General features: G+C 37.5%; 1 protein-coding gene across 1 annotated transcript in view; it reads left to right on the top strand.

Annotated features, from left to right (window-relative positions):
* Positions 1-24,219, top strand: part of LOC136052855 (very large A-kinase anchor protein-like) — a 40,975-nt gene that overhangs the window by 5,427 nt on the left and 11,329 nt on the right. Inside the window, exons 2-3 of the mRNA XM_065743282.1 lie at positions 8,386-8,464; positions 19,570-20,006. Of these exons, the coding sequence (XP_065599354.1) occupies positions 8,386-8,464; positions 19,570-20,006 (516 nt within the window). The remainder of the gene's footprint in view (positions 1-8,385; positions 8,465-19,569; positions 20,007-24,219) is intronic.

Genomic DNA, 24,219 nt, shown 5'->3' with positions numbered 1-24,219 from the left:
TATAAAGTTCTTTGTAGAATGTGTCATTCAGTACTTCCATAATGTCTTTATTTTTCATGATTTTTTATTTAGTTCGCATTTTGAAAGAGGATTAACAAAATCTCTTCATTTTGTGCTAACGCACTCTGTAGCTCACTTAGTATATGGGAAGCAGCAATACTAACAGAGGGCATGAAGCTGACCTAGCTTTACTATGAATCAGAGCAAAAGCAGTATGTAAACAAGCAGCATAAACAGGTCTGAGAGGAAAAATTGTTTCAGTTAAAACCTCCTAAATTGCTTAATGTTGTCTGTAATCAAACCAGTTTTCAAGTGGGATTGTTTAATTGAATGAATATGTTTTATGCTATTCCAATGCTTATATTAGTTGGTTGATTTTGGCACTTCTTTTGCCTGAGTTCCTCCTCCTTTTGCTTCCATTTTCTTCATCCTTTACCTTCCTGCGGCTCCTGCTCCTTTCCTCCCCACTTCCTTTATTTGTTTTAAATAGTTGCTTTGCTTTCCTTTCATGTTCTGATTTCAAACTCACTGGCTTGTTTTTAAAATTTCCATTTATCTTAATGGCTCCTCCCTGTGTGCGTGGCTTACATGTAAGCACAGAAGTAGGAGCCAGAAACTTCCCATTTAAATTTGTGTAAACACTCCCTCTCTCCTCAAGACAAGCCCTGGCAGCCTTGTCAGAAATTGCAGTAAGACTTTGCCACTACTGCTACCATTTGGTTTCTGTGACCAGTGTTAGCCTTGGGAACCTTGCTGAGAAGTTGGCTACAATTTATCTTTTTGAAGCTTGTCCAAAAGAGCAGTGTTCTGTTTCCTGGAGGTTGGGAGGAGACAGAAAATAGTCCTGTGGTTATTGCTGTTTTCTGTTAAAATACTAGCTTTTTATTTTATTTTATTTTTTCTGTTTAAGTGCTGATGTATTTTGACTGTCATTTGATGCAGAAGGCAGTTTTTATGAATCTTCATTGCTTTCTCCCCAGGCTGGAGATGCATCTTCTTGGCACTGGACTTTACAGTAATGTTCTCCTTTAAATTCATTTAACAGATGTTATTCAATATACACCCCAAAAGTTTGACTCTTAAAAATTTTATAAACACTGTTTGTAGATCAGGTTTGGACGGTTCTCAGGGCTTCACAGGACATGAATGGTTTCGCAGGTGTGATTTTAGGATCTGGAACAAGGTGTTGGCATTTCAGTTATGCTTTTATGTCTATTCTTTCTGGTAGGATTAAAGGAGAAGGATTGAAAAGTTGATATATCAAGTCTTCCAGGTGATCTGTGAAGTTAATAAATATGATGTTGATCCTAACATTGCTGGAGGATGGGAACTGTCAAACATGATTTTGTTGATGTGGTTGCTACTTTAGTTGATAAATGCTGAAGTAGTAACTTCAGACTCTTTAAGGCATCTGACCTGGTACTGATGCTGCAATTAAAATATTTACAAGTATAATGACAGCAGAACAAACTAAAGGATGTGAAGAACTGGATGTCGAGAATATCTCCATAAGCAATTTGAAAGAAGAGATTATTGTGACTTGGGAAGTTTGCAGATGACTAGAGTGTATTTTTATGGGAATTTCCATATAGATGACAATGCTGCAGAAGCAAATGAAATTGTCATGGTTGGCAGTCGCTGAACGGGAGCTGACAAAGCAAAATGATGTCTCAGAGAGAAAAAGCAATTCTCAGAAGTATAAATAATAAAGTATGTGTTTTCTGTGGCTGAACTTCAGTTACTAGTGTAGTAACTAGTTGAAATGTCCATGTTTTACTATGAAAAAGGTACTGACAAACTGGAAATGTCTCTGAAAAGAGCTCCAAAATGATTTGATGTCTGGAAAAGCTGCCTCACAGGATAAATTTGAGTAGCTCAATAGTATTTGATTTGTCTAAGAGTAGGTTTTGAAATGATAGGATTACGGATTGAGGCATGGCTTTGCCTCAAGGTACATAACTGCAAGGGAAATTAGAGTTAAGTGCTTCTCATCACGGCAGACCTGTGACTTGAGGATGGTAGATGTAGGTTGATCCCATAGAGGAGAGATGAAGCTTGACAAATTTGGACTGGCAGGCCTAAGTTTTAGTAGTGAGTTATTGAATTTAGTAGTAGTAAGCATGGAAAGGTCTTATTTACAAATACAGTAGGCTTTCCATTGTTCACTGTTCGTTTGTTTTAAATCAAAACTTAGTGTCTTTCAGGAAAATGTTATAGGCATAATTCAGGTCTGCATTAGTAAGGTTTTATGGTCTAGATTATTTGGGAGGCCAGCTTCAGTAATCGTAATGGTCTGCATGGCAAGCAAGGCAGCTGGTATATATATGAAAAATATTACTCAAAGGTCTGGATTTTTAGCTGTCTTCTTTATAATTACCACTTAGAATCAGGAAAAAAGAAGAAACAATGCTGGCTAACCTATGGCTTTTTGCAGGTGCATCATAAAAGTTTCGTAACTTCTACTGGTCTGTTCATGTGATTTGAGAATCCCTATAATGTGCTGGAACTTCATGATGATTTTGGTCCTGCACATCTCCATTTGATAGTATTACTTGACTCGCAGTCTTCTTTTCACTCGCATTCTTCAGGGAGGCTCCCTCACAGCTTTGTTTTAAGGTACTAGGTGATCACATTTTCCTTAGCAACCTCTGTGTTCTGTAGGGTCTGACACGTTCCTTCAGAAGGTTCCCACTAAATGTGTCACTATCTTGGCACTAAGTAAAACTGGAAAGAAATGATGACATCAAGACCAAATGCAGTGCAGCTTTGCAGAGAGAAGGGCTTGTTTTTTTTAGAAATAGACAAAAGGTGGAGGTCAAGAACCAGAGCCATGTCCCAGAATGCTGAAATAAAGAAAAAGGTAAAAATTATATTAGCCTATGTGATGACTGCGCTGGAGGGTGAGTTGTATCAACAATACCAAAACAAAGACATATCATCTTGAGGAAAACTTTATTTAAAAAAAAAAAAAATCTTGGAAGGATATATCACAGGCAGTACACTGAACATGGAGAAGTCAAGTTTAGTTAATTAGTATTGTGTCAGTAAGGCCAAATTTAGAGGCTTAGGGTTGCTTGGTATCCTACAGTGCCTTTCAGGTTAGGCATTCTCATACAATGCTAAGTTCTCTCATGAAACTGGTGATGTTTTTGTGTTGATCTGGAAAGGAAACCTGTTAAAAATGGGCAGTGTTAACTAAATGCAGTGTCGAGGAGGGTATGGCTGTGTGGGGAGTCATCTGTTCCTGGAAAGAGGCAAAATGGTAGTGCTGTCACCTCCCTGACAACATCTTTTTTACGTCTGGTCTTCATAAGAGGTAAATTCTGGACCTGCAGTGTTGGAAGTGACCTCTGTTTGTACAGTTGGAGTATTCCCTGATGGGAACAAGATGCAAGGCCAGCAACCATAAGTAGTGTCACGATGTTGCTCAATTTGAGCTTTAGCCAGCTGTCCCTGTTTCCTTAAGGGCCTGCTTGTTAACTGCCCCATTCTCAAACGGCTATCTGCAGCAGGTACTGTGTAAAAGGAAGGTAAAATGCTCCAGCAGTTAGCTTCAGTTTAATAAGCTTTGCTTCTGGTCAGTCTTACCACAGCGCACACGTTGTGCTTCATCGCACTTGCATACTGCCTGTAGCTTGCTTTTTATCTAACACAACATGTTCACAATCTGCTGTGTGCATAATATGGGTGAGGTTAGCTAATAGAGGAAGAGAGGGTGGGCTTTTAATTTGCAAGTTCCCAAGGATTGTTGTGAAGAACAAAGCTAGAGGAAGCAAACTCTTGGTGCTGCACAGAGGTGCTGTGAGGGCCTTTTGAACATGTAATTGTTTATAATTGTCTTGTTCTGTTTTTAGAGACAGCTGGAAAAGATCTCACAAACTACGCACTTAAATTTGCTCCCTTCAGCTCTTTCTTTTTTGATTCCTATCCCTCTTATGTATTAACTAAACTGGATTTGAATTCTTGTCTACTTTTCTGTGTTTTGTGTAAGCAACAGTAAGGGATATAAACTTTTTTTTCATCATAAAAGTCTGTGACCTTTCCTATGTAAGTGTTATGATTAAAAACTTGGATCAAAATCTGCTTCTGATTCAGACACCACCTGTCCTGGTATTACAGAAAGGTCAGAACAGATTTGCAGCAGCAGATGAACAAAAAGCATTAGAAAATCACACAAAGAGAAGTTTGTGCAGAACATACAGAATTGGATCTATTTTAACTTGTGTTAAATCTCAAATATTTAAAGAATAGGAGTGACACTGATCAGGACACGTTCTGGCAAGATAGGAGGGAAAAGCAGCAAGACAGTCAGAGGAAGATATCCCTCTGCCTTCATTGAAGATTAACCCATCTGTGTCACATGCACCAACAAATGATGAGAAAAGGCATGTCAGGCAGAAATAGCAGTAGGAGGGGGCAGTAGATCACTTGAGGAGTAGCCAAAAAGCTTAGTTTCTACTCTTAATTTTAATAGTATCTTTAACACTCTGGACAAATCATTTAATATTTATTTGTCTTCTTTTTATTATTTATAAAATGAAAGTGGTATCTTCCTAAATGTGTAAACAAGCAGTTGCAACCATCTGTGTGTGACAGCCTATAAGTAAGAAGTCCATGGAAGCACATAATGTAGGGTTAGAGTTTTTTTTTTTTCTTTGGTCCTGGGATCACACCCTGCTCATTCACATCCAGAGCAGACCCCAGACTTGTGGTGTGGTATGTGCAAGGAATCCAGGCAGACGTGAAGGCTATTGGAGCAGCATGTGTCAGCGGGGAGAGCAGTGTTCTGAGTTGGCCTTGCCACCTGTGAGAAAGTTGTGACCCTCCTGTTACTGCAAGATCCCTTTATAGGGAGGGCAGAGGGGCCCCTTGGGGGCCAGACAAGTTGCAAGTCATTTTGGTTATAAGAACTTCTAGGGTTAATTCTTGTCAACCTTAAATCTGAGATCTCTCTTGGTGTGCTGTTAGACTTGGGTTAGTAGAGTCCTATTTCTGGTACATAATAACAGTACTTTGAGAAGTGTAAGATTGTAGATTCACCTTCTTTGGTTGAGAAGTGGAAGTGCTGCAGTCCTCTCTGAGAGCTGGCTGGCTGAATTAGCAAAGTGTTGTGGGTAGCTAACCACAAGCCTAACTTCAGAGGTGCTGCAGGGGTAGTGTGCTCACTAGCTGGTGTGGCCAAGCACTCCAGAAAGGCACTTCCTCCGAAAAGGTTGAGGCAACCATGAAACCCTGTGGAGGTAAGCTGTTAACACAGATGCAAATCAAATGTGTGTGGGGTGAGCCTATAAATACAGTCTGTAGTTTTCAGTTATTAGCAAAGGCACAGCGATTCAGTGGTATAATACCACATAGTTAAGAAGTTAACATTTATAACAATTTTTAATATCAGAGATTGTCCTGTAAAAAAAATAATAATAAATCACCCTAGAATAGAGTTCTTGGAAGTATTGAATTTTGCCACTAATTATAGCTTTGCGTGAGTGTGCCAAAGAAGTTGGAAGAGTGGATCATTTTTTGCATAAATATTGTTTGTCTTATTTCCCAATAAATATTAAATGATGGCATTCACAATTACAGCTGTGTTGGCTGCATCTCTCACTTTAAACTCGTATGATTATCATGGGCCTATGTTGCAGTGTAAGAATATATATGGCATAATTACTCTAGCTTCACAGGGTGGGGGATTAGGCATGGAAATGTAGGATTTTATATGGTCCCATAAACTTCTCTGTAGAAGTAGTCTTGACTCTTATTCTTGACTCTTACATGGACGTGGCTAGTGGGCATGGTAGGGATGGGTCAGCAGTTGGACTAGGTGATACTAGAGGTCTTCTCCAACTTTAATGATACTGTGGAAACTGAGCCATAGCTAAGGGTGCAAGGTGTCCAGAAGTAGCCCTAGCAGTGAGGTGAGCTGCAGGAGCACATGCCTGCTGATTCCTGCCTGCTGTGCCATAGGACCAGTGACCAAGCTTCCAGATGAGGAAACTTCTGCTCCTTCCTCATGTTTGTCTAAGACCATGGTGCTGCAGAGAGCCCTGCTGAGTTGGGTAGGAAGGGGGTAGCTGAGGTTGAAGAAGGTGTGGAAACTTCTGAAGCTGGTTCTGCTAACAGAGTCAGCGTGTGAGGGAACTACACCCTAAAGCAAAAGATTCAGGAATGTAGAAACGCTAGAATATCAGCCACGAAGGGGTGTGGGAATTGCTTCCAAGTTTATGTTTGTTTAATTCTGGAGAGTAAAGTTTTGAAACTTTTTTTTTAATTACTAGTTGATTTTAAGATGCTTACCTGTTGAACTGTGTTTTTTTCAGTTTTGGTGTGTCCTCTGGAATTCATAGCAAGCTGTCTGAGCCTGGCTAGTGAGGAGAAGTTAATATGGAAATGTATTCCAAATACAAAACAAGAAGTAGGAAAGTGCTAAAAAGATTAGGGGGAAAAAAATCAGAACACGAAGAAAGAATATGAGCAAAGCAAAGTGGTAAAATAACTAGGTATAAATGATTCCTGTTGGTAATGCTTAACAGAAGTGAACTCTTTTTTTTTTTTTTTTTCCTGCAGAGCAGTTCTGTAGATAGTGATATTGTGAAGGAAAGAATGGCTGGTGGATATCAGACTTGTTCTGCTCGAAGTATAGAGAACTTCTGTACTGAGTCAATTGTATTGGCATCAGGAAAAGCTATGCAGATCCAAGGAGATTTTTTTAATTCTATTTTAAAGCTAGGAGGGAGAAAATAGGTTATGTATGTACTTTTGAACATTTTCCTAGCGTGCCAGGCTGCCCAGAAGTGTTGGAGACATCTCCTTCACAAAATACGTAAATAGTGCAATAAATTAATAGAAGAGAATAGTAATTTGTTCACTCTGCGTTACATAGAGGCAAATAAAGACAGGACTGTCTGTGTGCTGTCCCTGAAAAAGCATCTTAGTGCTTTGGTATGCATTATGAAAGATTACCCGAGGTGATCTGGAAGTACATGGTTCTAAAATGAAGAGGATCTACAGAAGACAGGAAAGAGCTTCTCAGTTTTGAAGCAGATCAGAAAGATCTTAACCCTAACAGCATGAGCATTCTGTTCTTATTTTGGTTCAGGGAAGCTTGACCCTGATCATCTGGTAGGGAAACCATCATATTCACAGTCTGAATTTTCTATTTTGTGTGCATGTCAGTGTATGTTTAGCTGCAGTGCCTAATGCACGACTGGAACAAACCCCTTCTTTTCAGAAGTCCTACTGAGACATGCTTACCTGCGGTTTTACAGTCAGTGGTAATGGGAGTACTTTTCTCCATCCAAATCATTTCTCCACATCCTGACAGAATTCAATGAAATGCAAATGTTTTTTTCTTTTGTTTAAATAGCTTTCTGCTTATCTCTTTGTACAAATAAAAACATAATGGCTTGTGCATTTATAAATAGCAAAGCTAATTTTCTAAAATTAACAGAGAAGGCTTTTTGAAGTGGTTATCCCTTCACTGCAAAACCAAACATTTCTCACGTGCTATATTGATATGATGATAGGCAGTGCAGGAAGTGATCTGTCATTAACATCCTCAAATGTTTTCCTTTATATGATTTTGCTTTGTACTTGCATGTAGCTTAAAGGTTTTTATTAAAATATTTTCTGCTGGGTTGTCCTTAAGGATGGTTTTAAGAATCAGGGAAAAACAAATGTTCCCCTCATTCCAGAGATGGGATTCTGAAGAACGTTTTGACCAAGGTAAACTGGCTATAAGGACATATGAGACTTTGGACTACTGACATTTATAATGGACAGCAAGTGTTGCCTTGGTAATTATAACTTGTCTGATGTCACCTTTCTAAAATTTCTTAATTTGCTTGCAAACCCCCCATTAGGTATGTTTGTTTTCAGTAAAATCTGGTGGCTGTGATTTGTGATGATTCCATCTGCCCTGAGCACACTCCATTTGACCGCAGTCTTTAGTGTAGGGACTGTGAACGCCTTCCAGCTGCACGGTAGTTGTTGCTATGCCAAGGAATGCTGCAGTAGGCAAGTCATCAATTATGCTTTTTTTTTTTTCCAGAAAAATATAACACATATACACAGAAAGTTTGGTTGTTTTTTCCTTTTTTTTTTTTTCTCTCTGTTGAAGAACGGCCTTAATTGCACTATCTGCCATTTCTGAATGCTTTGAGTTTTGAGTATGTCAGTATGATGTGAAATAGGTTCTTTGCTTTCATCTTAAGCTTTTTGGGGCATGGCTTTTTCGGTTGCAATATATGCAGAATATGGGCTGTGTTTTGGAAAACATGTTTTTTGTCCTTTTAAGTTAATGCTCTTTTGTGTTTAAATTGATTCTATTGGCTCTCAAGTACAATGGAATAATTCAAGTCCTCAGAGTTGCAAAATATCTTTGTTTTTCAGTTCTGAAAACAAAGGGAGTGAAGCCATAAATTTAAAGAGCAACCAAAAGGAAAGCACAACTCTTCCTGCACTTTTGAAGGTATGATTTTTATTTACTAATACTGAATTGAGCTAAGCCTGCCACATTCACTTATGGTTCTTTGCTGTGCTTTGAGGCTGGAGATATACTTGCACTGTGTAGTAGCACATAGTTGCCATATTCTGGGTTAGGATCTATTATGCTAGGGAATGCATGTGAAAAAAGAGAGGCTGTCCATGCTTCATATTACTGAGACAAAATTCATGTCTCATATGAAAGAAGTGGAAGTCTGCTGCCTATTCTACATGCAGTCAGCCAGTGAAGGAGGAAGTATTTTTATCAAATGATGGTTTCAGGCATTCCCCTGAAGTACCATTTCTGTATAATTTATGAATATCTAACCAGCAAGTGTTTTCTTGACGTTTCACTGGTTGCCATCCAGAGCGTTCTGAGATCGTTCTGCTGAAATACTTGCACATTGCCTATTCTTCACCACCGTTACTCATGTTAATCATGCTTGTCTTATCCTGTAAGCATTCTACTGCAAAAACAGATATGTTTCCATGGGATCAGATTTTTCTCCTGTGAGTCACATGACACAAAGTAGTAGCTGCCCATAAAGTTGTGTTTAGGGTTAGTCAAATTATATAGAAGAATGGGGCCTGGTGATGCAACCCTCCTCCAAACAGTTGCTGTAACATCATGCCCTGTGGAGCTGTTTTAGCAGTTCATTCACTCTAACCACTTCATGTGTTCTTGTTATTCCTATTTGTAGTGGTAGTGTAATACAGATCCTCTTGTGACAGTTTCCCCAGAAGGACCTTGACTAGTCCTCCAGACTCTTCTGTGGATGTAGTAGGCTTCTTAACAGAATGAATCTGAGGTTTTCATCCTGTATTGCCTTGACTAAGCACTCACAGTGTTTGGGGAAGTGGTCTTTTTCCAGTGTGCCTTGCAGTCACTGTATAATGGTATCTTTGGTATTTAGGGACTATTTGGCTGAGTTTTTCCAAAGGACGAGAGGCATCTTTTCTCTCTTTTTTTTTTTTTTTTGTCTTACCATTAAAACTTTTTATTTAATTATGTTGTCTTAGATTTATACTTGGCATCCTAAAGAGTTAGATTGTGTGTTTCATTGTCTTTTGAAATAGTGCCTGGCGGTTCAGAATTGTGTAAGCTTTAGAAGAAAGGTGCAGCTTTCTATTACTAGAATATGCTGGCTTTCAAATCTACTGAGTGCTTCCAGTCTTTCTATTTTTATTAAGTTGATTAGAAGATTCTGATACAGTTTTGTATACGTAGTAATGAGTGCTCTTAACTCTGTAATTTGAGCATTGCAATTACAACTACATAGTGAGAAGTGATTTAGAAGATGGCCCACTTCAACCCTTTTTTTAATGGAAAGAAGCCTTTTTATTTTTTTTTCTGCTGCTGTTCCCTCCAACCCACAGTTGTTTTTTTTTTTATAGTACCACACTGTTCAGTGCCCGACTTGCTCAAAATAATCTGTCTTGTAGAAAGATAACTAGAATGTAGCTGAACAGTTGAATAGAAATTGAGTTCTGTCTCATTTGAAAAGAATAATGCATGATATGGAAAAATGTTCCAGTTTTGTCCATTGAGACATCAAGGTAAGAGTATTTGAAGAAAGATCTCTTGTCGTTACCAAGTGTACTTTGTCAGGAATGTTTAAGTCTGTATATTTACATGGATTGGGCCTGGACAGGTTTCAGTGTCTCTGAACTGTCTTCCTTCTTACCCATTTCAGGTGGATAGTGACTACAAACTGATACCATATTGAGTCTGTCTTTTATATTTATTGGCCATCTCAGCAGAAGGCCAGAGTGAAATGACAAAGAAACTGCAAGTCTCTGTCTTAAGAAAGAAAGACAGACGTAAATCTTAACAGACCGGATGAGTGGAGCCAGAAAGCATCCTGAGCTGCCATAGCTCTTCAACTCTTCTGAAGGCTTTATGCACTCTTTTATTCCCTTTGTTGAAATCTTTAGCTGTGTGGGAGAAAAAGTTCATATCTTAGGAAAAATAGAAAATGTTATATTAATGTGCCAAGATGTTTTTATCAATCATCATTTGTTTGCTTTCTATAAAATTTCAAAATATATTTACTATGCTAGTTCATTGCCAGAATGTACACCATGGCCTGCTCCTGATTATTTACAGAATTTGTTTGGCTTCTGTTTCTTTGAATTTGAGCTGTAAACAGTATAAATGCTCCATTTGAGTGATGTCATTGTTGAACATATGGCTGTGTGGTTGTAAACAGTTAATGTACTTCATGTTGTCCTTTCTAATTATCTGCATTGCATAGTGTCCGGTATGTGCTAGTGTATCTTTAGCCTCACTTTTAGCACTACAGGGACTTAGTTTTCAAAGGGAATATTGCCATTATGTTTCTTGTAGAAGTCCATGAATGCATTTTTGCAGTTTTTGGCCGTATCTTTAAAGCAGAGATTTACAAATAGAACATAGGTCTACTAATTGAACTAATGCCACTACTGTAGTGAGCTGCAAGGCGTTGAATGTCCACTTAGTGTAGCTTTGAAGAAATCACATAGCACTCTTACTGGTCTTGCTTGTGCCACAGGTCTAACCTGGGCTTAAAGGTTTTTATTTTGGTATTTTTTTATTTTTATTTTTTTTATTATTTTGGTATTACTGTACTGTAGTTAACAGCATCAGTGATTGATGCTTGGGTTACTTTTGTGGCAGTGAGTGGTTTCGATCCTGGACTGGCCCTGCATGAGTTTCTCATCCAATTTAGGCTTTGCTTTGGCAGTGTAGGCAGGTGGACTTGCCTGACTATCATCCCCAGACGTCTTTCCTGTAACAGTGCCTGGAAGAAAAAGGAGAGAGTTCTTAAACAACTCAGCATAAGAACTGCCCTGTGAGCCTTGCAAAGCAGTTACTGAAGTTTTAGAAACGAGGTACAAATATGGTCTGCTAAACATATAATTTAGTCAAAGCTATCAAAATGCTGAAGTCTATTTTATAATTTAGCCCAGAGGCTAAAGCCTGGGTCATAATTGCCTCGATTAACTAGTAAAAGAGATTCTCAATCTTCATAGAAAACAGAGGCAGAAAGTACACTTCTACCCCAAGGTGAGAACTCTATCTGTCATGCCTGATACAAGTTTGTTTAACTTGTTCTCAAAGACCTCCAGGGATGGAGATCTCTAAGATCTTCACAACTTTGTCATCAGACAACTGTTCCACTGATTTCTCTAAACCTTATAATTAGAAAGTTTTTTCTTAACGTCAAATCTGAAGCTTCCTGACTACAAATTAAACCTTTTGCTAGTTGTCCTGTGGTAAGTACTCCTGCATACTGTGAACATTGAGAAGAGATTATTCTGAAACTCTTCTTTATCATATTAATTTCATTTCAGGCTAGAGATGTTCGTATTTAAATGGTAGATAAACTATTACAGTTTTATGTCAAGGACTCCAGTTATGTGAGAAGATGGAGACAGATTCTTCTTGGAGCTGCAACAAGCAAGAGGCAACAAATGCAGCTTGGATCATGGGGAGTTCCAGCTATCTATAAGCACATATTTTAATTTTCCCCTTTGCTATAAGAGTGGTCAAGAATTGACAGAGATTTCACAAAAAAGTTGTGGAATCTTTCACAACATTCACAATTAAAAACTTAGGAGTTCCTTGAACTTAGTGAATCCATGTAGCTGTTCTTACCAAATGTCCCTAATTCTGACTTTATCATTAATTTTAAGTTCCACATAAAGAAGTCAAAATTAAGCCAAGTGTCACAGTTTATCACATACTTTCCTTTAACATTATTCATATTGTCTTTATTTCATATGTTACATTATGTAAGTAATATCTTGCTGAATTGCCCTCATTTTAGACCCAGTAGAAAAAGAGAAATGATTCTTTGACTTTTGGGAACTATGAAAGCTGGAATATTACTGCCAACCATGAATTTTTAAAAAACTGAGAGCTAAATTGATAAAAAATTGATTTAATTGATAAAAAAAAAATGCAGCTGTTGCTGCCCACAGCAAGACATGAAAACCAAAACTACAGTGTTTTTTGGAGCTTGTATGATCAGGATTTCTTCTGTAAAGCCCAACAGCAAATCTTTTCCTCTTTGGCAACTGTTTAAACTTTCTTCAGAATGAAATGTTATAGTGCATAAATGTAATGTTGTTATCAACTGTATGTGTTTGGGAAGACATTTCAAGATCATATTATCTAGTGTCCTGGTGAGTTCCTTTGTCATACTGAAGATTTTTAAAAAAGATGATCCTGAAACATGCTTCCTTTTCTACTACTTTAGTTCTTCAAAAATTATAAGCAACTTTATTTCAGAATAGATGAAAATAGAGTGGGCTTAAACCTCACTGAGTGTACTGCCTACTTGTACATGTTGGGTTTTTTTTATTCTTTTTAACATTGAAAAGGTGAATTTGTTCTTTGTTTTTTTAATTTAGTTTTGAATATCAGGAAATTATCAAGTAAAAGAGAGTAAAAATCATTTTGTGATTGTGAGAGCATTTTAATTGAATGGCAATGAATGGAAGAGTCATGCTGGGAGAATGTAAGGAAAAGAAATAAGACCATTGAAATCCATTCAATCAATTGAAATCCAATCTGGCTCATTCTAGACTTAATAGTAAATAGATGCGTATATGTAATATAGAGAGAAATGAGTGCCAATTCTTACTCTCTAATCAGAGCTTTAAAGTAATTTCAGGATAAAATTCAGAGGGGAAAATTTATGAAGTAACTTCAAATTGTATGAACAGAGTTTCTTAAACTGTAACATACTCTTCCTCATTTTAGAGACTTTTCCCAAGTTAGAATTCCCCATGAAGGTGACCTAGCAGAAATCTTATTTAAAACTGATCCTTCTTTTTCTCTTTGTTTTTATTTGTGTTTACCACCTCGCTTTTTGTTCACTCATCAGGAAAGGTGTCCAAATATTTCCTCAGATTTTAAGCAAATGGCAGTTTCAGAGCATTTTTGTTTCATCTTTTCTTTCATTGTCTGACAAATGAAACGTGTTAAGATTCCCTTGGTGTTTGTAAAATTCAAATGGATAAACAAATTTTAGAAGTCCCAGTGCTGAACTTTCAACAAAGGCCACCATCTTTCCAAATGTTAAATAGTCATTGAATTTAAGTGGATGTATTTAAAAAAAAATGCAAAACTTACAGTTTAACTAAAAAGTCCTTCCTGTTGTTTAACTTTTACATCTAATCTAATTACTTTTTTAGTGTTTGCATAACTTGATTTTTTTTTTTCATGTCAAAAGAAGCAGAGAAAGGAGGAAGTGAAAGGAAAACGTCGCAGTATGAAAAAGACAAAAGGTTTAGAGGATCAAAGCATCATTTATTTGTGGAAATGCAGAACTCAGATTTAACTTAAAGCCACGGAACCTCCAGGGCTGTCTTTGTTATTCTTTGTTTGCCTTTTCCTGATTATTTAAAAGCTATTATTTAGTTAGGACTTACTGATTTAGTTCTTTACAGTGCTACATATCCCTTGCATCATGTCCAACTCCACTTTAATTACTTTTATAATGAAAACAAAAACAAACCAAACATTTTGTGTCAGAGTTGTTTCTAAGTCTTATTTCTCTTAGGAACTTTAGCAACAGAAGACTCTGTTCTGTTTATCATGTGTTTCACTGGCTGATAGTACATTTTCCTGATTTTTTTCTTAATATGATGACAACTTGTATAAATGAGTCTTGCTCTTAATCCCTTCCAATACATCCAGTCCTTTTTCCTCATGTTTGCAATAGGCAGTAGAGACAGTTGGCATGTATTGTGTCTGGAGGAGGCTCAGGGGAGAACTTAGCACTCTCCACAGCTGCCTGAAAGGAAGTTGTGGTGGTTTGGAGTCACCCTCTCTTCCAACCTTGGTGATTCTATGATTCCTTGTTGTTTGGGAGTGCCTAACTTCTTTGCCTCACGCTAGTTAGAAAAAAACAACACATGCCTATGTTTTATGGCTCAGTGTGTCCCAGTTATTGCAAATCAAGCGGAAGGTTATAGCAAAGATGCTGCATCCACCCTGAGAAGGGATGGGAAATCTGCTGAAGAACATGCAGCAGAGTCCTCGTGGGAACGTTCTAATCGATCAGTAATGTGAGCTATTTCCATGTGGCCATCGTAGCCATGCTGAAAGGTCAAAGCAAGGCCCAGGAACGTTGTTAATTTTCCAGGCTTTTTCATCTGACTTTTCAGTGAATTCACATTCTGTGAAGAGGAATTCTAGAGTAGTGCTGCAGCCATTTACGAGCACGCTGTTGGGGTTAAATGGCAGGGTTAAGATCCTTGAATGTGGATTCTGATGACCGTCTGACTTCTCTTGGAACAATGCTGTGGTCAGATGAGGTGGTTAGGGTGCAGAGGTGCATCTGGTGGTCTGCAAGGTATTCTCCTTTGGCAGCTTCCCCCACAGAAAAACAAACCACCAGGCAGTTGTCTTGAACTGCTCCTTCATGAGTGTTTGCTCATAGTGAGTGAAACCTGAAATGTCTTGCTATTGTTGCTGGGAGCTAAGCCTTTGTTCACGGAGATCTAGGTTTTAATGCTGTTAATGTTTTCATTTCATTCGCTTGTTAAGGCAATAAAAGAGATTGTATTCCTGGCAGACTGACACAAACCATGCCAAATGAGAACCTCTGGCAATTTGAACTTCTGCCACTCAGCTGCCAAGTGGAGGGCATCTACCAGGGCTGCTGGTTGCAGCATGCATTAGGGGCTGGGCAAGCCTGGCTGGCGGAGCAGTCTCCATCCAGATGCTGCTGGATTCTGCACACCATGGGAGCTGCTCTCAACATCAGCAAGCCCCATGCCTGCATGCAGTTCACTTTGAGGTGTATCTCTGTGCCACAGCCAGAAGTGGATTATAGTCTGGAAAATGTACCTCTCTACTGCTGAATAAATCAGCTCAGATAGTAATCAGACTTGAGGCACATATTGTGGGCTTGTATGTTAAGTCCAAACTGACAGCACTCTTCTACAGTGGTTGCTCAAGCAAAGTGAGACTGCACCATCTGACTGCACAGTTAATAGAGTTTTGGTTATCATTACAGCCTCTTCAGTCACCTGATTAAAGCTGCAGTCTTGTTTCCTGCTCTGCCAAGTTTCCACTCCATGCCAGCCCAGTTTTGTGTGAGGTCACAGGACCATAGGATAGTTCCTGTTAAAGGGACCCCAGGATGTCATCTGGTCCAGTCTACTGCCAGGTACCTCAGGGTTTGCCCGGTGAAAATTTGGAGTCAGGAGTTGCTAAAGCAGTAAAGGCTCACTAAAGCTTTATGAAGCATGTCACAAGCAGGAGAGTTCATGGAGAATGAGGAAGGGAAGGCAAGGAGCAGTCTGATGGTAGTCCATGTATGAAAGGTTTCTCCAGAAAGACTGCTATGATAGCAAACCTTAGGTCTTCCTTTGCATCAGTGTGGATCTCAAAGGAGATCTGACAATCAGGTTTCTACCCAAAAACTGTTGCTTGTGTGGTACACCTAAGAAACTGTTCAGGCTACTGTGGCACTGCAAAAGGATCTTGGTATTTTTTTGACCAATGAAACAAAGTGTAACTAGTAGCAAGGTCAGTGGTATCCTTCCAGTATCAGACTGCATAAGTTTAATTGCGACACAGATGCAGCTGATCTGTTGAGATGAACTAAAGGTACAGGCTGCTGAAAACTGGTGAGACATACTAGGGAAATAATTGTTCTGCTAATACACAACACCCTTTTTGCTTTTTCCTAAGCACTTGATGGTGGCTTCTGTCTAAGTGAGCTCAGAGAATGACATTGGAAATAATAAGTGAAAGTTATTGTGCTGTTGTCTTCTATGATCACTGTCGTACTGCTGCGTTACTCAGGTACTCGTAGCTGAAGCCTCATACTGTGTTATTGGCTTACTGGATTTACAGGTTGTCTCATTAATTTGAATATACCATTATCCTACAACACAAACTTTAAAATCTGAGATATGAACAGGCTTTTTTTGTATAAAACACCTAAAAGGTGTTCCAACTTTAAATTGAAATGTTGTGTGCAAATGATAAAACATCAATAGCTGATGCTCTCTTTTACAGCAAAGCAGAGCGGAGAGTAGAATATATGGAGAGTAGGATTGATTATATTGAAGAGAGCAAAGAAAGATTTGCATAGCTTCTATGTTGGGACTTAATATCCACATATATCATCAACTAACCGTAGTGTAAATGTTCTCCAGGGGTTTATTATGTGAGGTACTCCTCGTGGTTAAAAAGATATGGACCCTTTCATATTCAAACTTCCTGTTCTTTTGATTTAGCAGCAATTAAGTAAGGAAAGAAAGATTAAAGAGCAAGGAAGTCTAAATAAATTTCTGTTTCTGGAAACAGAGACTACAAAACAGCTTTTCATGCAGGATATGAATTATGCTGATACGTAAGAAGCAGTGTTTTGCAAGCATAATGTGTCGGAGCTGCTAGGGGGAAGATTTCAATAAGCAGAGATTTAGCCATGTTTGAAGTCTCAGTTCCTAGTAGTAAAGAAAACATTCCTGAATACAGATGTCTTAAAAGGAAAAAGAAAAGAAAAAAAATAGAAATAATACTGAATAGTTAAGAAATTTTAAATTTAATATTTTCTCTTATAGTCACTACATTTAGCTGTTTATTTCATAGATACTGTAGTAATCACAAAAAATGTTTATACCCTGTAACAGTTACATTGACAGAGGAAATAATAAGATTTGTATGCTCTTCCTGCACTGAGGTATTCTTTTAAGCCTGACAAATTTAGGTGAGTTGTGTTAATCACAGAACAAGAGACAAATAGCATTTCCCTCACTTAAAGTTAAATCAAAGGCTGGTATTGAACAATGCTGAAAAGTTGATTACAGTAGAATATTCACATATCATCAAATTTTGGAAATTAAACTTCTTGTTTCTGTTTTATATTGCTTTATATGAAGCACTTAGTTCCTGTGAGATAAAGTTAATTACTCATGAGATTAATTCCAGATTTGCATGCTAACTGGATAGTTTGTCTAGCACTAATGATACCAGCCAGCGCTATGGCACTCCTGTAAGCTGTGCTGTCTTCTATTTCATTCTAGGCATGGATCTAGATAAAGTTGACCTTGTAAGATTGAGTGCTTTTTCTTACAATAGTGACTGCATCTCTTTGTGATACATCTGCAGTTGATTTATGTGATATGTGAGGAAGGAGGTAGGGTTTGTCATGGATGGGATGAAAAAAAGTCTAAAGTTTGACTTGACTCACTGTAGAAGGTCTAACAGAAGTTTAATGTGGGTAAACATCTTACCTGTATTAATGAAATGCAGGTTGTATGGATTTCTCAAGGCACATTAATACCTTCCAATTTCTATGCTCATGTAAGCAATTCTATTTTCAGCACATAAATCTATTCATTTAATAAGCAATTACATTTTCTATGTGATGAAAAATGTGACAAAATATTCCTTGACAGTTAAAGATCACTGCCACTTAGCAACACTGATTTTGAGAAATGATGTTCCTCCAATCATGAACAAGGTGGTGTTCATTAAAACACTTTTTTCATCATTAACATGATTCAAGATGCACTATCAACAAATAAGCCTACTTGCTTATTTTTTGTTACTTAAAACATATTTTCAAATTGAAATAAGATTAGTAAGCTAATGAAAATAGTAGCTTTTGGATTGGATTGGATGGATAGGTGTCATCCAATTTGAAACAATTAGCCCTGTCCAGTGATATTATTGATGCAACTAAAACTTGCACAGGGCTTTTTTTCATATTTTCTTTTGCCAGTCCCATTGAGCAGGATAGAGTTCATCTAAGAAAAGCTGGGATAACTATTCTGTTTTAAGAAACTGGCTTGAAATTACAAGAGTAGTATTGTAAAAGTGATATACATGGCAGCAATGGCAAATAGCACACTCTGTGAAGGAATAGGATGGAAGAGATTGGAAGTGAGCTTCCCAGCAGCTCTTCCAGGAGGATAAATGAATGGTGGTTTAAAGGAGGTGCTGACTTCTGTTAGTATTGGTTATTTTCAATAGGCTATAAACAGCTGTTGTGGTCTCAGTGCAGGGAAGGAGTGAAGTGTAGGACTTTGACCATGTAGAAAAACGCTGTTTGAGCATGGTAGGCTATGGATCTTTGCATGATAGCACAAATAGATTTGGAAATGCAGTTGAGTGATTGCCTCTGGAGTTGAAAGAAAGCTTAGTGAGAACGTGTAGTGGGGGGTCACTAAGGATAGCAGATAGGATTAAGCTTTGGCACGAGTTCAATTTTCTACCCAAATTCTGTTCAAAATTCTTGTTTTTCTTTTAAAAGAGCAGGTTGCTAAACATTTATGACCTTTATGACATTTATGTTATGTTTGTATTTTGCTATTGTGTGCTTGTACGTATTTGCAAGATAAGTGTATATAGCTTTTTTCACTGTTTTGTGCTTTTTGAGTCTGCTTGTAAGTACTTAATGGTACACCTGAGTTGGAATATAACCTGAAGGAAGGAGAGTGAGTCTACTAGTTTACTGCAGTCCTCCTGGGTCCTGGGACCAGAGTGTGTCCAGACTGCAGGTGGGTAGCACCTGACTCCAATCACAGAGAAGAATTAAAAGTTTTGGGAACAGTAAGAAAATCAGTGGTCTGTCTGATAATACAGGAGTGTATAATGTGCCTTATGTGATCTGTTAAGAAAAAGCTGCTGAAAACTACTTACTTTTTTTTTTTTTCATTTTAACTTTTTTTTTTTGCCTAATCTCATAATTCCCTCATGGCAGGATATATATATAATATGTCAGTAAATAATACATGCACTAGTATTAACTAAGAAACTCTTCTCCTTACTTGTAATACAAAGGCATGATAACTCATTCTTCACTTGTTCCTCCGTTGTTTTTTTCTGCAAGTTGAAGTAATGGTTGTTCTCCATCTTTCCGACTGCGATCTACTTTTAAAGCAGCTGCTTTGTTGTTACTCTAGCCTATATAGCCTTTTTGGCTTTTTTATACATGGAGAGAAAAGATCCACAGGATTTTGGTTTAAAAATAAACTTTCAAATAACAGATTTATTTAGAAGCAAGTAAAAAATAAGAAATTCGGCAGTGCAGGGAAATGTCAAGAAACACTGCCTTTATCTGTCTCTTGTTTTTATTTTAGGTTTATCCAAATGAAGAAAAGAACCATTCCACAGAAGAACTTAGCAGGTTTGATATCCCAGAGGAGCTGAAAAAGGCTAATAGTCTTCCTAGTTTGACTCCTGGAAACAAAGCAGCAGATAAAGACAAGCAGCCCCGAGAAGGTTTTTTTCAGTTTCTTGGAAGCTTGTTTAATCTTGCAACAAAATCTTCTTTGGTAGACTCTAAACCATCAGCCTGCCAAGATGAACCTAACAGATGTGAAAAGGATTTACAGAACAGAAATACCCTTACAGAGGGCACACAACAACAGTATCCGAAAACTGAAAAGCCTGTCTGTTCTACACCTAGAATAAAAGAGGACTCTGTAAATAAGGATGACATGATCTTTAATAACATTGAGAAGGACAACTCACAGGATGAGCAAGGAGGACGGAAACGATCTGCAGATGTGAAAATGTAAGTTTTATTTTTTAATACTAAATTACAGAAAAGTGTATGTGTGCAGAGAACTATGGTGATTAGGTTTTATTGAGTGGAGGGCAGATGACTGACATTCCCAAGGATGATTGGAGTGTCCCTGGCTCAACTTTGTGCTAACCTCTTTTGTAAATAAATGGGGGGTAGTCAACTTCTACAAAATACAATTTAAAAAATGTTTTTCTAGAAGTCATCAGACTATGGCTGATAGAGACATTGTAGGTCATTCTAGATATGAGGACAGAAAAGATATGGCATTTAGAAATGCATTCAGAACTGTAGACTTATTTAAAAGAAAAACAATCATGTCTGTACTATGGACTAAATAAAGGTTAAAATGCTTGTCATTTTATATTTCACTACTTTAGTGCTTTCACTTCTGCAAGTAAGGTCTCAACATCTTTAAATTCTTATCTGGTTTATTTAACTTTTAATATTTGCTTGTTTATATTGTTTCCCTTTGTTCTTGGTATTTTTTTTCTTGTAATTAAAAGTTTATATAAAGATACCAATTAGCCTAAATGTGGAACATCTCAATAGTCCTTTAATATTTCCAAAGAAGATTTTCAAACAATTGATGCTAAGGGCACCAATGTGTATCTGGAAGTAGAAAAGCTAAAATACTGCCTATGCTCTGCCATGTATGTTACAAAATTGTCTGTCTCTGGTATAAACATACATAGTATTCCAGAAGTATTTGTATCTATTAAGTTGAATATTTGACTGTAAGTGTGACCCAGTTTCTTCTTGGTGTTCAGAATATGACCCTGCCTATCTGTAGTCAGTTTTTACTGCCAGGATATGTATTTCAAATTTTAAGCCAAAAGTAATGACTTGGGGTAATTCTGTACAAGTACTGCTGTGGTTGGTGAAGGGAAAGTAACTCAGATTTCAGAATTGGTGAATGCACTGATGCACTGAGCATAAACGCTTCCTTTTTGAACAAAAAAAAACCCACTTTTTTTTTGCAAGTTTTAAAGTTAATTTGAATTGCATTCAGTCTATTTATCTACAGCACATGAAGCATATCATCTCCAGACAGAAGATCAGAGATTCCCAAAGTAGCTGTGTAATAAATTTTGCTTTCACATTGGGGATACCTATATCTCTCTTTCCCTGTTATTCAATAGACAGATAATTTTGGGCATCTGTAATTCACCTTTGTATTATAAATGCGGTGGCTGATCAGGATATGAATAGGGGCCAAGTTGCCTCTTCAGGTGAACCTTAGACTGTATTTCCACCACCAAAATACAGTACTGTTTGTAATAATAACAATTGCATTCTGTTAAGTGCTCTTTGATTTGGTCTGATTGCTATAGTGAGCCAATTTTTATGATGGAGTCTTAATTTACTGGCATGCATCTGACTGACACTTTTTCCAAGATGCAAACTGTAGTCCATGACCACTTCACTGGTCTTTAGTTGTTATCTCGGGAGACTTAGATGGATAATGTTATTCAGTCTAGTTTCTGAACAAACTGTGTTTTTTCTTAAAGGGTGTTGAACAGGCTGGCATGCTTCACGAGCCTATCACTGCTGTTTGCTGTTTTGGTAGTATGCACTGAAAGATAAAGATGAAGTTACGTGCCATAATGCCAGGAGCTGTGCAGATGCACAAGTCACTACTTGCCTCAAAGAGAGCATAGTCAAAAAATGCAATAGGTATCAGTAGATCTTTCTTTTTGCTTCAATTCATCTAGTTCCTTCCATCTTATATCTCAGCATATTTTATACTGTATTTTCTTCAGTGTTCGCTCTTTCTCAACTTTCTCCATACCCTGTTGACCATATTCTTCAGTTTATGGTGGTGGCAATTTGTCCTTTATGCGGTTTTTACCTCACTCTTTTTGATGATGAAGTCAATCTGTTTGTACGCTATAGTCCTATCATTTATCTTCAGTCACTCCTATCTTTTCAGACAACTATGAATGCTGGAGTTTCAGCTAAAGACCAAAAATATGAGGAACTAAACATGGCAACCTCATCTTGCAAAGGAAGAGTAGATGAGAGGCAGCCATGTGCACCTCCAAAGAAATTAGTCTTTTTTTTTTTTTTTTCTCAGTCCCCTGGATGATGCTATAAGGAGCTGGTTCACATTCCTCCTTCCAGGTGGAAACTTCTGGCATATGCTGCCTTTTTCAGTATATGAAGCAGCTTTGTTTGACTTTCCAGTGATATTGATGCTTACAGGTCTGTGACTAGGATTAACGAGAGGGACAATGTGTTGAGGGCTTTGTTGTTTTTTTGTTTGTTTGTTTTTCTGTTCTGTTCATTTTATACCAGCGCATTTGAGTAGATGTTGAGCAGCAATGGTGCCAGGCAGTCTACACACATAGTTGAGAAGGTTGGGCAGTCTCTGTGTTCAGAGCAGTGAAGCTTTATACATAAGGCAGTAGTGAATGCTTACAGAGCTCAGGTGATATGAGTAATAGTTCACTGAAGTGACCTCCTTGTTTTGTGCAAGTATTTTTTGAGTTTGATTGCTTTAATGAAGTCAAAGTTGAAGCTGACATTTTCAATTGACCATATTTTAGCATGACCTATATTGCGAGATAATCCATGCAGATCAGTGTCGATTTTTATCTATGTGGTTTACCTATATTATCAAGCAAGAATATAAAAATGTCTATTACAGGTTTGAAGAGTGATTTGGTCTATATATAGAATGATATTTTTTTCCCAGAATCTGACTTTTAAATGTAGCTGTTGTAATATTGGACAAACATTAAAACACGTTTTCCTTTTAAAATTTTTCTCAGAAATACAGTTTACATTCTACCCTTTTTGGCTCAACACACTAAAAAGTTGGACAATCTCTGTGCAACTTCTGTGTGTGTTTTTCTCTGCCTGACTACACTGTGTGAACCATGTTTTGAAGCAGTTACTGAAGAGAAACTGATACAACAGTGTGAAAGCAGATGTTTATACTGTTCCTTTTAAACATTTGAATTAAGGATGCCTATTTTTTATTTTACGGAGATGATTACGTCAGTTTTATTCTCTTTTAGTTTATTAAAGTTTAAAGGATTTAGAGCAGGGTTGATTTTTTTTCCTTCTTTTGCTAAATATTAACTAGATGATTTTAATTTAGCATAGTTAAATTGTAAAAACAGTCTTGATTGATGACAGATGGCCTGATAGTTTTGTATAAGGTACTACAAACTAGCTAGCTCTGAATGCTAAAAACATGAACGGGGATGGGCAAAAAGATGTAGCATAAAGGAACAGAATGGTCTGTAGATATTATGAAGGAAAGTGGTGGTGTGAATGTGATCTTCTGCTATTCTCTTGATAATTATGTTCTAAAAGACAGATGAAATATGTTAGTGATCCATACATATTCAAAGGCACTGTTGATTCCATTTAGTGTTATATTAAAACCTAGTTTTTAGCATTTATTTTGGAGAAGAGTTGAAATGTAGGGCTTTACAAATATTTAAGGTGACTGCAAACATGTATTATTAATCTTGTAACTGTTTCCTTTGTCATGAGGAACATTCTAAATGAACTTGTTAATTCTAAACTACCGTTAAATATTAAATTAGAGGTTGTTATCTGTGGTTAGGGGGGAGGTTGCAATGATAAGTAAAAGAGGAACAGTTATTAGGTTGCATAATCTCCATGAGAGCTGTTCTGTGTTTTGTTTTTTTAATAAAAAAAAAGAACAAAGAAACTTTCAGAAATTAATAACTACCAAGTAGTCCCAGAGCATGCACGACTGAGATCCAGACAACCTGATTAACCTCATATCCTTAAAGCAATGTTTTGCAAAATACAAGGAAATGAGACTGCTCTGACGTTGTAGACTGAGGTTACTTCTGCCCTCAGTGGGAGGCCTGGCCTTTACTATAGAGACTCACATTTTCAGGCCTTGAGCCAAGGAGAGTGGAATTTGTGAGTTCGGTCTGTGGAGTGTGTGTTTGCAAGGGACAAAATGTGTAGGCCACATTATTTCTCCATCACCCTAGCTGACTGGCAGGTTCAGTGGTACCTGTACCATAAGGGCTTCTGGTCCTTTATCCAGATGTGACAGGTGGATAAGAAGCAGCATAGAGGACAAAACAGTGATAAACTGGACAAAGTCTCTAGGCAACAATTACTGTAGACAGTAATGTAATAGTTGCAATACTGAAGATGAATGATTAGAGTTGGGTTGGCTAAGTCTCCAGTTATTTCATCCATTAGTTTT

This window comes from Cyrtonyx montezumae, unplaced genomic scaffold (assembly GCF_038088225.1).
Source record: "Cyrtonyx montezumae isolate F1298 unplaced genomic scaffold, pur_monq_1.0 scaffold_3, whole genome shotgun sequence".
Classification (NCBI taxonomy): domain Eukaryota; kingdom Metazoa; phylum Chordata; class Aves; order Galliformes; family Odontophoridae; genus Cyrtonyx; species Cyrtonyx montezumae.
The sequence above is the reverse complement of the archived record's forward strand: the minus strand, read 5'-3'. Positions and strand labels throughout refer to the sequence as shown.